This window comes from Temnothorax longispinosus, chromosome 9 (genome assembly GCF_030848805.1).
Source record: "Temnothorax longispinosus isolate EJ_2023e chromosome 9, Tlon_JGU_v1, whole genome shotgun sequence".
NCBI lineage: Eukaryota > Metazoa > Arthropoda > Insecta > Hymenoptera > Formicidae > Temnothorax > Temnothorax longispinosus.
Window position 1 is genome coordinate 3,300,449 of NC_092366.1, and position 17,829 is coordinate 3,318,277.

At 40.1% G+C, this 17,829-nt stretch overlaps 1 protein-coding gene across 2 annotated transcripts in view; it reads left to right on the top strand.

Moving 5' to 3' along the window:
* Nucleotides 1-17,543, top strand: part of Svp (nuclear receptor subfamily 2 group F member 1-B) — a 120,460-nt gene extending 102,917 nt beyond the window's left edge. For both annotated transcript variants that reach the window (XM_071787417.1, XM_071787418.1), the window contains exon 4: nt 11,057-17,543. In XM_071787417.1, the coding sequence (XP_071643518.1) occupies nt 11,057-11,331 (275 nt within the window). In that variant the 3' untranslated portion in view covers nt 11,332-17,543. The remainder of the gene's footprint in view (nt 1-11,056) is intronic.
* The last annotated feature ends 286 nt before the right edge of the window (nt 17,544-17,829 follow it).

The following is a 17,829-nucleotide window of genomic DNA, read 5'->3' on the forward strand; positions in this document are numbered from 1 at the left end:
GGATTACTGAAATTATTAAAATTATAGCGATATTATCATTACAATTAGGCCCTCTCACGTCGTGTTCTCCCCGCGAAAGAATCAAATACCCTCGTTTGGAACAGTGACGTGACAAGGGTTTGTCCGCGAGAATAAGTAACACGAGGCCATCGAAAGAACGAAAACGAGGCGCGGCGTAGGGCCACCGAAGGGCGCGAAAGAGCGAGATCGGCGACCGCGAATCCTCTCAGACGGATTATGACACGTAGAAAGTTCACGACCTTTTGTAGTCTGGCGCTACCCTCCTCTTCGGCCTCGTTCTCGTCCGACGGTGATAATCCTCTAACCAGGCCGTTATGCCGTTGTTGACATTTAGCCCCGGGTGCTCTCGAAACCGGTCCGCGGATCTCGCGTCCCGGGAAGGGCCGAAGGGCGGAGTCCCTGTAGACAGGACGACGCGCGTATCCTGGCGCGTTTCGCGAGAAAGAGCGTCGATGGGAAAAAAAAGTTGACCTTCGTAGCCACCTGCCTGCCGGGGGATCTACCTGCCTGCGCGATTCGACAGGGGGAAACGAGGGGGGATCCTGAGCCACAGTGCTTCGGAGGCCCTGTCGGGTCGGCGCGCGGGCCCCGTAAAGGCCCGCGGCGCCCGCTACCCGAACGACGTAATAGGATTGGCATTGTCAGCCATTAACATGACAATGTGGCTCCTAAACGGGACGCTTGTACGTATGTACGGGCCACCTATGGGGTGTGTATTTCGGTTAAATGCCTGTCGCCCCGATGCGTGATCCCGATAGGGACTGGAGAGCGAGAGAGAGAGAGAGAGAAGCGTCTCTAAATATGCGGTGTTGTTATGATAATTATCGCGCGGGCCCACCGTGTGTGCGCGGTATCCATTATACACGAGAAGGCGCCTCCTCACAATATTGTGATATCCGATACAGCGTACTGCACGCAATGCGCGGAACTGAGTGTGCTATGACACTTCCGTTCATCAGCAACGTCGATCTGGGGTTTCAGATTCATGATATATGATTGTGGTTATAGTAGCTTCTCAAGAAAAATGTGCAGTTATATTTTTTGCACGCACTCCGGAATAATCACGGCTTAATATCGGAAGCTATGTATCTTCTTGAGAAGTACGGCGACTTTTAAATACACTGTGCTTGAGGCTATTAAATTATAGTTGCGATTTCTTGTTGAAAAAATTATAGAATTACGTTTTAGCAGAACAGAAAGAATATACTTCAATGAACACAATTTGAAAATCGTATACCTATATAATATTCTTTTGAAAGAAATGTATTCTGTGTTTATTGAAATAAACATTTATATGTCACGTGGCTGTAGGATTAATTATGTATAGTATTTATTACCATGCATAATTAATCACGATACAGTTAGCAATATTGTTGAGAATCTGCGCTTTCATGTCAATGCATAATTCCAGCATACGACATTGAAAGCGACCTTTTCTCGCGTTCTTAGTGCATTTAATTTGAAGAATCTTTTTACACAAAAAATCCAGAGAAACGGTAAAGCAATTTCTTCAAGATTTTAAAAATTAATTTTGAATTTAACAGAATTAAGCTTATTAATTTTTTTTTACTTCAAAGAGTTAGATTACTGTTGCACCGAATCTTTTAATTCGTATTTGCAGAACTTGTTTCTTAATACAATATCGACATTCAATTAAGTGCACTAGGGTTGCATCAGGCGCAATCCTTATGTAGGTATGAACCTACGAAGCTAGTGGACAATCGTAGAAAGGAAGCGGGTTGAATGTTACGACGAGACGTCTCGACCATATCGCCGGGACTGACGATTATGCGGGGGAGCGAGACTTAATTAGCCGTTCGCGTCGCGTAATTCCGACACTTTCGATTCCGTTACGAGAGAAATGGCAGCCACCCCGCCGTCACCGGTAAGTCTAGCCCCTTTATGCTCTCCCTCGATATCCCGTAAAACTGTCCGGCGTCTATGGCTATTATCTTATGAAGCAACCTCCATGAGGAAGCGCGAGGCGCCGCGATATACATCAAAAGCATAATTATCACCGCCGCAAAGCCACTTTTACAGACACCGATTTCATCCGATGCGTCCGATCCGTCGTTGAGTGAGTCGCGATGATCGCCTGTGAGACGATTAGCCCATTATAATGGCCTTTATAAAGACCGGACGCTAAAGCGAAATGCCGCCTCAACGCGAGCGGTCTTTGTAACGTGCGAATTCGCGTCCTTGATGCGAATGGAATCGATTGTAGAATATCGTCCGGCGCCGCGTAATGATAAATCTTCTCGCCGTTGCGATTCTTATCATTCAGGATGCGACTGCGGGCCGTACATCCGGGCGCGTGTTCGTTGTATACGACTGTAACGCGATCAGCTAGCTTGTAAATCTTGAGAATCAACGAGCATATTGAGGTCTCGTGCTTGCCGTTACGAGCGGAGCTGCACTCCTTTTAGGTGCGCTTATTAACGCGCCTGTTAGCACCCGTCCGCGGAGCCTCGCTCGATTAGCCGACCGTATAATTATCGCCTCTTCGTCTTCCCTCCCCCACCGATGCACCGCCGGCGCTTCGTTACGTCTTATCCCGTCACGGGCACATCCGAGAAAACGCGGAGAGCCGCTCCTCGACCGTAACGCGAGACTGTAGAGTTCCGGCTGTCGATACTTGTCCAGGTACTTGAGAAATGAACGTCGTCCTTAATGCATATAAAAAATTTTGTGGTATATGTACAAGTTTTAGACTTTCCAATATGCTTGGACAGTAGCCGTGCCATCAATTTTCAATATTTTTGTCTAAAATGCTTATCGCGCCAAATACACATTATTAAAATTTAAATACAAATGTTTAGTAAAAAAATTGAATCCAACTAAAACTCCAACTTGTAACATTATATTACTAGAATTAGTAATAGAACGTTACAAGTTGGAGTATTAGTAATATAATAGTAAAAAAATTGAATCTAAAACTCCAACTGTTGCAACATTATATCACTAGAATTTAAAAAAATATATAATATATTTTATTAGAATAGTATATGTCGTATAATATTTTTTTATGTGAAAAAGAATATTACTTTTTAATTACTTCAGACTAAAAAAGAATTTTGAAGTACATGACTCTTCATGAATTTTTATTTGAGCTATCGTCTAGATTATTATCTTTTTATCAACCACGTGCGTCTAACTGGCATATGTGCCACGACTTTTTCCCAAGCGATTTCTAATCTGCGGCCGTTTTTAACGTCCATATCTCATAGCGGAACTCGCCTTCGCGCTGATTTCGCGACGACTGTTAATCATCCGCGCGTTGGATACGCGCGTAAAGGATTTATGCCCGCAATTTGCGAAGATCGCTAGGTCTACTCGCTAAGAATCTGAGAATCTTTCTCTCTCTCCCGCACGGGAGAAGAGAGGAGATCGTCGGGCGCGATTCCGCGACTCTCGCGGCGCGATAAAGCGACCGGCTTTTCTTCTGCGCCACGGCCGCCGAGATAGAAGCCATTAATGTAAGTCACCTGTTACAAGACGCGCGGAATTAAGCGCGGTAAATTATACGTTACGTCACGTGCGCGCAACGCCCGTATTCCTCGCCCCGCCGCGATCGCGGGGAGAAGTTATCGAGTACACGCGTACGATCGTAATGAACTTCCTCTCTCTCTCTCTCGGCGTCGCGTCCCCCGCGGTTCGTTATCACAACACCTCTCTCGTCGGCAAATTCCTCCGTTATCTATCAGGATCATTCTCTCGCTCGCGAAGCTAAGCGGTGATGTGTGAAGAAAACTGTTGTACGAATAAGAAGAAATATTGTGGAACACTGTCTGGAAGGGAACTTGATGTTTGTTAACGATATCCGGTTTTATAATTACACATGTGCGTTCCCTCTTGTATATTATTCTTTTTATTCTAACGTTTGTGGACTTTAAGGGATCTGTTTTTATCTCACGCACGATATTTCTCATGGCACTTATTCGTCGCTTGAAATTTGACGTTTATAATTCTCTGCGAGAATGAGATGAGGGCTCTAGGTTTATAATTATAGTATTTGTTAAAGGAAATGCATTTTGATCTACTTGTAGAACGCATAATTATGTAGTTTACTGCACGTCAGCATGGAAGATTGACGTTATCCTTGATGTCTTCACAAAGTTACGCGCGTTCGTATACTTTAAAAACGTTTGCCTCTATAATACTAACGGACGTAGGCTGCATTTCGAATCCATGGAATCGTCTCTCTTTCTGCTGACATTGGGGCTGAAAATAAAAAGTCTTTGGTTAGTGAAGGAACAGAGATTGTGACAGAGAAAAGTGAAAGAAACGTAGTCGCCCAAAGGTGTTCAACATTCACTGTATCAACTGTTAATGAGATCACCTCATCAAGTAAAAAAATTTGGAATTTAATGAAATCCTACATATATCTAGGTTCAGAAAATTTTCAATGCTAATAACAAAAAGTCAAATTTAGAAGTATACTCCATCTCTTTTATATATCCCTAAATATCGTTTTTTTTAATATTAAGAAAAATATTGACTATTTTAATAGAAAATTAATTAGTTGTTATTTATTTTATTTATTACGTTCGTAATACATGTGCAAAACGGCGGCGGTGACGATATCGCGGATTCTCTTGCAAAATAATCTTGGGAAGAACTGGACACTGTACAAAGAGGCAAAACGCGATCGCGAGCGGAGCGAGCGAGAGATGCCGAGCGGCTTCGCGGGGATTCTTCCATGCCCTTCGGAAATGTCATATAGCTGTCGGGTGCCGCGGAGGCAATATTTCACGCCGGTAGGATTCCCCCCTGGTTCCCCCTTCGCGACTCGTCGTCCTCCTTCTTCGCGGGCCTCACCTCCCGGCGTCACCTCCCTCGCACGTCCCCCGCCACCGGTACTTTTGAAAGAGTTTTTACGGAGTCCCTCGATCTTTAATCACAGCTCGACCTTCCATTGTCAGTGACGTCACCTCCGACTCCGGGAAGGGTGCTCAGGGGATGCTTTGTGTCGGGCTGCGTTGATCCCTCTCCCGCGTCATTTGTCTCCGGACGCCTTATTTGTACGCGCATATAGAGAGAGCGAGAGAAAGAGGCGAAAAGGAAGAAAAAGAGAAGAAGAGAAAATCTCCGTGATTCTACGGACGCGACTTTCGCACGGGAGAGGAAGAGATAGAGGGTCGATATGCCCTGGAAAAGGAGATTCCGCTATACCCTCGCAAGCGCATATCGATATGTATATATCCCCGGCAAGAAACGGCGTCGCGTCTTGCCGACGACGCGAGGGCTTTTGCTGAACGAGCGATTCTTCGCGCGGTCTTACGTACCCTTCTCCTCCCCTTATTCCTTCGATAACCTGGGTCCCGCGCTGGGTCGGATTACAACGAGGTATATATGCGCATCCTCGGGATTATCCTACCGAGTATGGACGCGCCGATCTGCGATCGCTTCCGTTTCGGCTGTAATATCGAGGCAATATCGCTCGTTCTTACGAACGAAACTATACTTGGGAATTGTACTTACAGTAGTGGTGGTAGTACAGTAGATTTTAGATTAGATGCAAGCGCGCCTTTTTAAGCAAGCTTTTCTTTAGTTATATCAGATTTTAGAGACAATAGATATAATGTGAGTAATAATATCAGATAATCAAAAGTAATACTTTTGAAGTGTTGAATTAATTCTTAAAAAGACATTAAAATGTTGGAGAATTTATATGGGATATGTAAATTACGAAAATTCGAAGATCGAGCTCAGGATTGTGGATGTCCTATGTTATTCTGTTTCCACGGGCGATAGATCGAATATGTTATTCTATTTTAAAATTTCGTGTTGAGTGTAGAAAATTTTATTCAATTTAATTTTAATTTTAATTTATTTATTTGTGTGTCAGTTTCTTTAGACTGAAAGAAAATGAAATTGTGACATAATGTATGATGTATCTCGAATAATTTCACATGTACAAGACAGATGAAATGCTTTTCTTTGAAATCATTATCAATTTAATAGATGAATTCAAATTGTAAGTTTTTGGTTTGTCAAAAATTATGAAGCATAATGATAATGAATTATTCGTGAAAATTACGTAACATGCATCGTAATTATAGTCATAAGGCGGTTGACGACATCGAGTATCTCCCGACGAAATTGAGACTAATAAAGCAAAGAGTGATGCTGGATCTAGCTGGTACGCACTGGAAAACGGTTGGAACTCGAGCGGCTGACATTAGCTTCGAGGAAGCGACAACAAGGATCGCGTGACAGAAAATGACTGAAGAATATACTTGGAAAAAAAAGAACGCGTTACGCAAAGAAAAGCTTGTCGAACTGACGCGATTTTATCTATCTCAATTTTACAAAATGTTTATTGTAAGTTTCTGACACTTGGCTATCAAGGTGGCATCGACTCCTATATAGAGTGTGGCCTAATCTCGTACGCCCACTTGATAATTTTGCAAATTTTTCGCGATTATTGTAGATCAGATATGTCTAGAGAATAGCATCGTTACACTTACAGCACAATGCACCATGATCCACCATCTAAAGATATCTAAGACATAAAACTCCCACACTCATTGTCGTGGAAACTCATAAAGGAAGATGTTATAGTCGGTTATCATATTATGGGCGAAATATATACTTTTTCACAATTTATAATATTAAAAAAAGAATCAAATTTCTTCAATCTCATCAGAGTTTTTTTTAAAGAAATCTAGATATTTTGCTTTAGGAACGAGATCTTCCTTTGAGATCACCCTACCACCAATCAGCTTGCCAATGCTAAAACATCGCGAAGCCATCAATAATTGATTCAATATCGCTACGCAACTCGTGCAATATTGATAACTAGCTAGTCGAATGTCAGTCAATCGAATCCAGCGTGCGGGGGGTCCCGAGGAGGTGTGTCCCAGCGCGGCAGCGCGCTGGAAGACGGCAATGGGACTCAGGGACCCCGCTACTGAAGATTGGTCAATTTATGTTGGTGCTCGGTCAACGAGGCGCCACAGCATTTAGCGGTTAACGCGTGCGACGAGAAAGAGAAGAAGAAAATGTGACGAGAGACGACGCGAGGAGGAAACCAGAGACGCCACTCAACGGTATTATTCGAACTGATGCGGTGAATTGGCGCTGACGACATCGTACAGAGCCAATCCGACAGTTTGTTTATTGGCCGCGCGTTGGCGGATTCCTCGCGGTCTCTTTAATTGAGACCTCGTCGATCGAGGCTGATACGGGTACGCGGCGGATCGCGCTCGGATTTCGTCGGTCAGCACCATTGCGACATAGAGAAAGAGAGGGGAGAACTTCTTTCTGATTGTTTTAACATTTAGCTTTCAAATAGAAAGATGTTGAGGACTAGAAATTATTAAACAATTGTCACGTATAATTTTCAGATTTTCCAATCCACAAATTGATATTTCCAGCCGCGTCCCGCGACAATTATTAACAAGGAATTATTAACATAGAAATATAGTAGAAAAATTTACAATAATTTAGCTGTTTAATAAGTGTTATTTAAAAGGTATAATACTAGAACTTTAATTAACTAGAGATATATTATCTGGATAATAAAGGCTCATTTAATTCTTTCTGATACGCTTCACAATTCTTTTGTTACTTTTTCAATTTTATTTTGCGCAACAATTAATTTTTGTTTCGCAGGACAATAAAAAATTTAATTATCTGAAGTAACGATGTGTAGAGTAAACATTGAGTCGCGCATAAGACCATCAAAGTTAATTGGAGCTGATGCATGACAATGCAATTCAGACCTACATTATGATAATTGTCCGGCGGTAATGCAGTCGGATTATCATTCCGTTTCTTTACCCAAACGTTTGCAAAAAAAAGAGATGTTACATGAGGATTGTTTTGCAAGTCTTTATGTGTAGCAGCCCTCTCGTATTATAAAGAAGATTATAATTATGCGGCACACCGGTCGTCCGAAGCTGCATTTAACAATCCCCCATGCCTCGATAAAGTGTTCATGCGCTAGGAATTAAACGTCGATCGTCGATGCGAGTGTCCTCGACGCAACGTGGATGCAAGATGCAACATAAACGGAAAATAACCTGTCGCTCGACAACGGGTAATAATAACGGGTATAATAATAGAAATTAATTTTCACGCATATTTATACAATCCGTAGGATTGATCTGCGACGCGGTGTGTTGCTCCTTGAGAAGCAGAGGCTGCAAGTGATCTGTTAAGATCTCGTAAGACAACGTGTTCCCTCGAGCGTTGGCAATGATATGCAAATGTGTCGCAAGTCTTATCGGCAAAGTGACGAATGAGTTTATTGTTATATAGATATAGCACATATTAATACGAGAGAAGCATGTTTATTGAGCAAATCGTCCTTTGTCGATCAAACTATTCAAATATTATCTTTATATAATTAATAATAAATACGAGTTATACCAATTTATTAAATAAATTTAACAATAATTTCCATTTTTTATTGTAGATACAGGAAGAACGAAGGAAAATGTGATTTGATAAACATTATTACAATCTTTTTGAGTTAAACAACCACGTTTTAATTCAGCTTGTTAATAATATCAATCAATAAGTTAGTAACAGCTTATTTATAATTCATTAACAATTAATTTTTCTATAAATAGTAATCTCGCGGTTTGTAATTATACACTATATAGATTAAAATGAATGTAGCGTTGTTTCCTTATTGAACAACCGTTACTATTATACTATTCTATTATACCATGATATATAACGCAGAAATAAGTAAGTGCAGATTCGGTGGACATTCACCGGAGTGTCCGATCGTTCGCTGTGCTTACCTGCTCTAATAAATAATTGGCAAACTTTGCGGTTTCGGTCGCGGACAATTTCGTTCGTGCCCGCGCGCGATTTCTACGTCGTCACCGCATGAAGAACGGTCTCGTTCGGAAATGCAAACGTGAATCGCGTTTTATTTTCCTGCGTACTTATAATGGCCCATTATGCGCACGTGGACTCCATCACAAAGGAATCTGACGTCTGCGATGCGTTTATGCACGCGCCGCGTGCGAGGATCGCGCGTAATGAGGAACGACGAGGCCCGTCCCGTTCGAGAGTTTTGCAAAAAGAGCCACCGACCCTCATGCACGCATGCTCATTTTTCGGCCATCCCCGTCGATTTATGCGCGCGGACAGCAACCCCGATTTCTCACACGCACATTCGCGTTTCCCAATAGAGCGATTCGTCCTGGTCCACTGTTGCACGTAGTCCCCCTTTTTTAGAAATGTGATAATGAAGTTTGCCTTAACACGCACGTGACGAAGTGACGTACGGAAATGATGAGCACTAGCACTTCAATGTGCTGATGACTGATAAAAAGTAATTTATGACTTTATTTACAACTGCAAAAGAATATTGAAGTACCACGTGCGAAAAATAAAATTCTGTATTATACACTGAGAAGATTCTTCATGAGAAGTGAAAAACGTAAAGAATTTAACAAGAGAAAAGATATCAAGATGCTGATTAGTTAACATTAAAGCTTATGATATATTTCCCAGTAATAAAAACATATTGCTTAATTAGGTATTATTGGTTAAAAAATTGTCTATAAGAGATAATTATTTCCATGTGAATAAAAGAAGTATCTATATCTATATGCAAACACGTTTAGCTAGTTTATTATATTTAAATAAAATTTTATTTAAATAAAAGCGATTATAAAATTACCATTTAAGATAAAGGTAATACTGCTATTCTCGCGGCACACCCTATCGGGTTAGGCAGACCACATGCATCGTTTCTCTTCTTCCAGTTTTTCCACTATGCGAACAAAAGACTGCATTTTCCGGAAAACAATGGCGCGGTTTCACGGGTAAGCCGAAGTGAGCAGATGGCCCATGTGATTAGTTTGACATTTGCACCGGCGGTGTCTCCGGTTGGCACGTGCATTCCAACATGAATCTCACTCTCGTCGCGCCGGAGGGTTGCAGTCTCCGTTGCAACTTGACAAGGGCTTTAACCCTTGGAATGACGAGTCACCTACTATAGCACCGTCCGGGCCTGACAACAGTGATCCAAATCGCTCCTTCTTATTTGCGCAATAAATTAGCTGAGAGTAATTGTAATCTATTATGCGATGGATTCATCAATTTACTTTGGATTAATTTTTTTGTACTAGTTTAATTAATATAGTCACTTACACCAACTAATTCCGAGAGAATTATTGACTCTGCAGAACTTTTTAAAATTAAGCGGTCAATCTTGGCACATGATTTCGACGCAGCAGATTGAAACGCCATCTCCGGATTGCCGTTGTGACAATATTTTTACAAGCTCGATCATCCACTCGTTGTTACTCGACGTATAATTTCTTCTTTTACTCTTTCTCTCGCCTTCTAATCGCGATCGTCGAGAAAAGAGTTCGCCGGCTCGCTAATCATGCCTTGGCTAATGGGCAACAACGATAATTACCGCGATAATAAAGCGTAGGTGCTTCCTTTGCGCACGTAAATTAAACGGCAACAGTTATCGCCATCCGCGCGTATCGAGAGATACGCTTCGTCTAACGAGGAAAACGTTCGGAGCGGAAAAACTGAGATTTTCTACCGTCGGCTGCCGTTCTATCTGAACATGAGCAACAGATTAGGGTCAAGGCGCGGAGAAACGAACTCCTTACAACAAATATTTATATTTTACAGAATATTTCGATATTAGCCGTCCATATGAAATAATTGTATTCTATGTTATACATTTTTTTTCATGCATAACTGAATCTTTTTCAGTTGTACCACGATATTTTGCGTAATGAAGACTAATATATATCTGCTTCGCTATCTGACACTTTGAAATTTAGTAATAATAATGTGTAGAAATAATAAAACAAATTTTATAACATAATAATTTCCGTGAAGATATAATATGCTAGTCAAGGTATAATATAACGTTGATAGCATCATATTGAAGATATAATAGTTATATAATTTTATTAGCAGGGATTTGTCGCATGCTTATTGCAGAAGTTGTATCGAAGTTGGATTGAATTGGAAATTGTTCTTCGTTCGAAGATAATTTTTGTGCGGTGTATCTAAACGTTCTCTCTTTGGTTCTCTGTTACAGACGCCTGCGGTCTCTCGGACGTGGCGCACATCGAGTCCCTTCAGGAAAAGTCGCAGTGCGCCTTGGAGGAGTACTGCCGGACCCAGTACCCGAATCAGCCGACAAGGTTCGGCAAACTGCTGCTGCGATTGCCGTCGCTGCGCACGGTCTCGTCGCAGGTAATCGAGCAGCTCTTCTTCGTGCGGCTGGTGGGCAAGACGCCGATCGAGACGCTCATCAGGGACATGCTGTTGAGCGGCAACAGCTTCAACTGGCCCTACATATCCTCGATGTGACACTCTGTCTGGCGGCAGCTAGCTTCCGCATAATATTACACGTCGAACAGCGGTATCGCGGCGCCCGACGATGACCCGTAGGCCCGACTCGCGTACGAGTAAAGAGAAAAATCGAGGGCGGACGATGGGTGGGCGACGCCGCGAATCCCAAATATACGGGGGAGAGGGGGGGGGGACGAGGACGGCGGACACAGTGGGCGCGACTCCGGCCTCGTTGTCGCGAGGTCTCGAGGTCGAAGGTCGACTCGTCGTTCTTGTCAACGTCGTCATTAACCCGGTTACGTATCCGCGTTGCTCTTAGCAGCGTGACGCGACAATATTCCTCGTTATTGATACTTGTTATATACTCGCGTTTCGCTAGATCGGCACGGTATTTCGCGACGAATCAGAATATCAGTCAGAATTTAAAAGACTTGTGACCCTGAGTAGACTTGACGTCAAAAAGAGAAAGAGGACGGAATCGACGGAAGCAAAGAATGAAGGAAGAAGGTTTTAGCGTATAGATTTTAGCGAGAGAGAGCTGGGGAGAATTAAGCGAGATCATTAACGCAGTTCGACCGAGAGTGATAGGATAATGCGCGCGAAGAGCGGCGAGAAAGGTGGGCGTGCAATGAGGAGCGATCGTCTTGTTCGCCGAGGGAGAGGAATTTTCGGTGACGTGCTGAGAAAGGCAAAAGAGAGAGAGAGAGGGGGGTGGGGTGTAAAGAGAAAAAAAAGAAAACAAGAAGAAAAATACGTAATAAAGATGTTCATTCAGAAAATCGCGGAGGCGCCGAATGGCCCGAGCGCTCAAGAACGTTCATGGGCGTTAAAACTTGGTACTCACTAAAGTGGTCGAGTGAAAGAGAGGGAGAGATTTGTACATGCAAGAAAGCTTGTCAGTTGTTTCGTGTGCGAGTGAAAGAGCGAGAGAAAGCGAATGAATAAAAATGAAAGAGAGAGAGAGAGAGAGAGAGAGAGAGAGAGAGAGAGAAAGAGAGAAAGAGAGATTGAAAGAGATATGGGGGCTCAAGGGAGAAGGGATAGATAGATAAGCGTTTTGTTATGTAGTAAAGAATGAAATAAAGAGAGGGTGGAAGGAGAGAGAGAGAGAGAGAGAGAGAGAGAGAGAGAGAGAGAGAGAGACAGCGGGAAGACGAGCGTGGCGTGAAGAAGTCATAAATTAGCATTTATAATCAACGATGAGAGGAAGAGAGAGAGCCGGTGGATCTCCCATCGCTATCTCGAATCAATCTTCGCGCCGAGTACTCGCTATTAGTCGAGTCATGCCATGGGCCTTAGTCATTCGTCTTGACGCCTCTCCTACGAGGCTGCAGCGTTCTCCAAGTTCATAGCCCGTGAAACATTCTTTCGGAAATATCCCCTTTCGGTCGGACGACGCTCGCGCCTGCACGCACAGATCGCAGATCTAAATCCCCGCACGACATCGCCTTTCGTCGAAATCGTCCGTGATCTTCGAGGATTACCGGCGGTAAGTCGTGATTTTGCCTCGGTTATCTTTGCGTAGTCATCACGATCGAGTATCCTAATTTTTCGATTACGACGTTAAGACCTTGGAATCTCAGAAACTTTAGCCTGTGTCTCGTAATAAAATATTTTCGTAAATTATTTGTGTAAATTTTTTTTTTCGGATTAATATAAAGATACACTTATTGAATTGAAAATTCTCATGTTTTTCGCGAAAAGTACCTTTCCTAAAATTATTAAATCTCTGCATAATCTTAACTAATACTTTACATAATGAATCGAAACATGATAATGTATCTGAGCTCTGTATTTAATATTAAGAAAAATCATTATTAATACATCCCCTAATCGCTATATATGAAAATAATTTTAAACGAATTTTAATAATTTTGTATTGCGCATTTTCTTTTCCACTTTTCGTTCGTTTGCGATTTTTTAGCTATGCGTATTACAGTTCAATAAATACAATTTGATCACTTTTGTTATTTGTTAAGTTGTTCACTGTACTTTTCCGAAGTCGCTCGGATGTCTCGTCAAATCCGCTTTATATTTTGTTTTATCATTTTTAAAAAGCGAATGATCTGTAAAGGCTGCGGTACACGACATTATCGAAAAGTTCGTCTATTTAAAGATAAATATATTGTACAAAAATTTTTATGTATAGTACTTTAGATAGGAGCTAAGAGAGTCGGGCATCGTCAAGCACATCTGGTAATTTAGCGAACAAGAGTCGACTTTACTAAATATAAAAAGAAATTGTTTGTTGTAAGTAGGATGTAAAGTGCGAAGCGCGTTGCATTTTACGGCGTGAACGAAGGAAACTTATGAGATCGCGTGAGATAAATTAGGCTCCTTCGCGCTCGCGCGAATGGTATATTTGTAATAGCGGCGTTTTTTTGCGAATATAGGCGTTTAATGCGATCGCGTTTACTTGTACTAGAATTACGGCGGCGATTTTTCGATGTCTCATCTAACTCGACGACGATCGTTCTCGAAAAGGAGCTTCGAGAGAGAGATAGAGAGAGAGAAAGAAATGCAGCGAACGACGACGAAACTCCACACGTGACGTTCAACTTGAATGACAATACCGCGCGATATCATATATACAGCCAATATTATGTATCTTGTAAATACGATATTTTTACCTTGGGTTACTTAAGAGCGTACGTGACGAGACCACTCGAGAGTGCGATATAACGTCTTCTTTGTATGCCAGTGCCATTGCACGTCACATCATCGCGTCATGATTAATTCCGCGGCAATCACGCACGATCGGTCGACCGATCAATCGATAGACTACTCGGAACACAGCTGACTCGAGATGATAGATCCGAGACGAGCAGACGAGATGTCCCGTGGAAACACGCTGCGGTAGGGTAAGTCATTATCCTTGTTGTACCGGCAAAAGAACCTCGCGAACTCGGAAATTCAGATTTTAAATGGATGTAAATAGATAGATTTAGAAATTTGCAGTTGGTGCCAAAAAACAGTAACAATTATTTCTCATATGCAAAGCGATATATATCTTTAAAACTATTCGAGATATCAAAAAATGAGAAAATTTTTGAGATTTGTTTGATTCAGTCAAAAATTACAATTACAAGTTTATATAAAGAATTATAAGATTATTTAAAATAAAAATATTTTTATTTTATAATATTATACAGTAGAGTCTCGTTAAATTTGGTCCCCTGTAATCTTTAGATTCCTTCACACATACTTTCACCAACATTAATATCGTGCCCCTTCCATATCACGCGTTACCGCAAGTACACGGTGATTGGCAGTCCACTCTGTGGTGGGAGTATTCCATAATTTTTTAAAGTCAATATTAGAGAGACTCTACTGTAACATAATAGATATTTTTCTATATAAAAGATGCAAAGGAATAAGTTTTTAAAAATAAATACTTTTTCAGAATGTTATTTGTGTGGTTAAATAGAGATGCTTTTATCATAAAACATATTTGATATATGTCGAATAGTTTCGGCGATATATATTATAGGGAAAAATCGAAAGCCGCTTTACACATGAGGTGTGATTTTACTCCTCAAATTGTTTTTTGATACCTATTAAAAATTTATAAATCTATTTACCTACTCCATATATGCAAAGTTTCATTAAAATTAGAACTTCCTAATTTGCTAGATTCCCTTGTTAGATGCTTAAATAGAGCGAATTTACGAACTTCCGATTGTGGACGAAACGCGCTAAAGTTTCGTTGTTATTTCTCGCAATAACACATTTCGCGTTATTAAATATCGTTTCTGATTGTCAGTGTGGCTAGAAATCTCGACGGATGATTCTATGATTTGTTTAATTGTACAAAAAAGCGACAATTTATGACTCGTTACATCCTGGTATGTATAAGACTATTAAATGCAAATGTATATTTGAAGTGTATAATGGAAAAAATGTAATGATGTTTATGAAAAGAGCGACTGGGATAATATCTTGATAATGTAGATTAGAAATGAAAAATACATTGATATTTGATTATTTTTTTATTAATTATTTATTTTATTAAATTAAATTATATATTTTATTAATTATTTTTATAATTAATATAATTTCCAACGGAGTTTTCTTTTTTATGTTTTGTTGCTCCTTCGCTAAACCCATTATAATTCGCGAATTTTTAATGTTTTTAAGCAAGATTAATGTAATATGGTTGGGAAATATCTCAATTTAGGATGTAACGGGTTAAAATTGAGATAACAACGCTACGAAGTATATCGAGATATATTTTTGATTGAAATATGAGGAATATTCGATATTGCTTGTCGCTGGGTCTCCGACAGATAAAGATAGAATAACTGTGAGTTGAACAGGCATAAAATGCGAACAGCGCTGCGAGATGTGTATGTGTAAGTGTTAATTTCAATGTGTATGCACGTGTGTACGTGCATGTGTGTATGTGTGTGTGTGTGTGTGTTTATGCGTATAGAAAAATTAAGGGAGAAAAAAAAAGCGAACACACGAGAATGTATGTATACGTATGTGTATGTGTGGAACGAGAGAGAACGAGATCGCAAAATAATGTGATAATATGTATGTCAAAAATGAAACCCGATTTTTCGAAACGGTGCTTTTTCTATCTTATAAATATATTGTACAATATATTGTATACACAACAACAGCACAACGGACTCGGCGCGTTGTATAGGGTTGTTTAATGATATTAAGAGGAGATATTTGAATACTACGTTATAGTAAATGTGGCAATGTCGAGCTAGTTACTTAGTGGAGCACTTTTTTTTAGGGGTATATGGGATATTTCTAATATGTTTAAGCAGCGGTCGTTTCTTAAAGGAAATTCTGCGATTGGGTTTCCTCGAGCGGGATCCAATTGACGATATATACCGTAGCTGAATTGCTCGCGAATATATGAGTTCCGCATTATCGAAATTAGTGCGCAATTTTTCAAGATTTTCGCGAAATAGGCATATAATTTGTCGCGGGTATATTGCCCCCATTTTTCGTTAAGTTTCACCGTCAAACTTATATATAGCTATACGTAATTAAATACAGTTCTACCCCTTTTTTCTTAATCTAGGAACAACCTGGATTTGTTCCTGGAATGGATTTTGATTAAATTACATTTATAAATGGTATGCCATTTCAAAAATAAGGGGCTTATACGCGAGATATAAGGAAGCGTCGACTCGGATCTGGAAAAGGACGATCACTACCATACATCGAGTACTTAAACGCTTGTAAGTGATACCATAATTTCTGTACACTCTACGTTCGCCTTTCTTACCTTCGCTCATTTAGCAGCATCAGAAAGTGATAGTGATTGTCATTTGTCGAAATATGGAAGGAATCGATGACGATCAGATAAATCAGCTATTGGACGGAATAGTGTTACAAACAATTTCTCATTTCAGAAAACGCAAGATGAGTTTACGGAAGTAGAATCTAATAATATAGCTATTTTGTTAAAGGTTCTTATGTTTCTATGTATAAAGATAAAATACAAAACTTTATGCTGCTCGCTTTAAAGCAATTATTGAAATTGTAGAGAAAATTGACGAATTTTATTTAATCTAGGATTTATAATTTATTTTACATTGTAATATAATATTTTATATTTGTGCACGGAGAAGAGTCTAATACGTGTTGATCGCAATATTTATTAAAGAAACTAGTACACGCGACGGACTTTGATTTTCACTATTCCATCCAACTGAAACATAAAAGTGTAACAAGTCCCTGTCGATACATTCTCACGGTGTTCCCATCTCTCACGTGGATCCCTCTCGAGGTGCTCGCACGATGATACGGTTGCTCACGAAACTCAAAAATGTATTATAAACGAATGCGTGTGTGTAGGTACGTCAGGGCGCGAGAGAGTGACGTTCTTATACATATAGTTATGTATAAAGTCGTGAAAACTTTTTGTATAAAAGACGTGTAAATAATTAATATATATAAATATAAATAAAGAATATAAATATGAATGCATATAAATATATAAATATGAAAATATATGAACATATATATAAATGAATTGCAAAGAAAAAATATAAATATATATAAATAAATATATATAAAATGGATATATATATATTGTATCGTAGCGTTGCGTAGAACACGCTACGACGAATAATAAAAAGCATTATTGATGATGATGTAACCTGTTTCGAGACGCATAACGGCGGTATGTACGGAGTTGTAGATGTAACGCGACTGGTCTTTTTTGCAGATGTTATAATAAGAAAATATCACGTTACAAAGTATAACCGGTGTACTGATTATTCTAACCCTTGCGCAGCATTTACGAGATCGTAAACCTCGAGCCTGCGATTTTCTTCACGCATGCTATATTACTAAAGCCGGATCGCGCACACATCCATTAGTGGATAAAGCGTAGTTAATTAAAAATTATCATACTATTACATTTCTCAGTAAATTTAACTCTTTAGTTTATTTTAAGACTCGCGATTATCTTTTTGCAATACGATTTGTTTTGATTATTTTATTTTGACAACTCTTTCGTTTTATAATTAATTTTTTATTTATAATTCT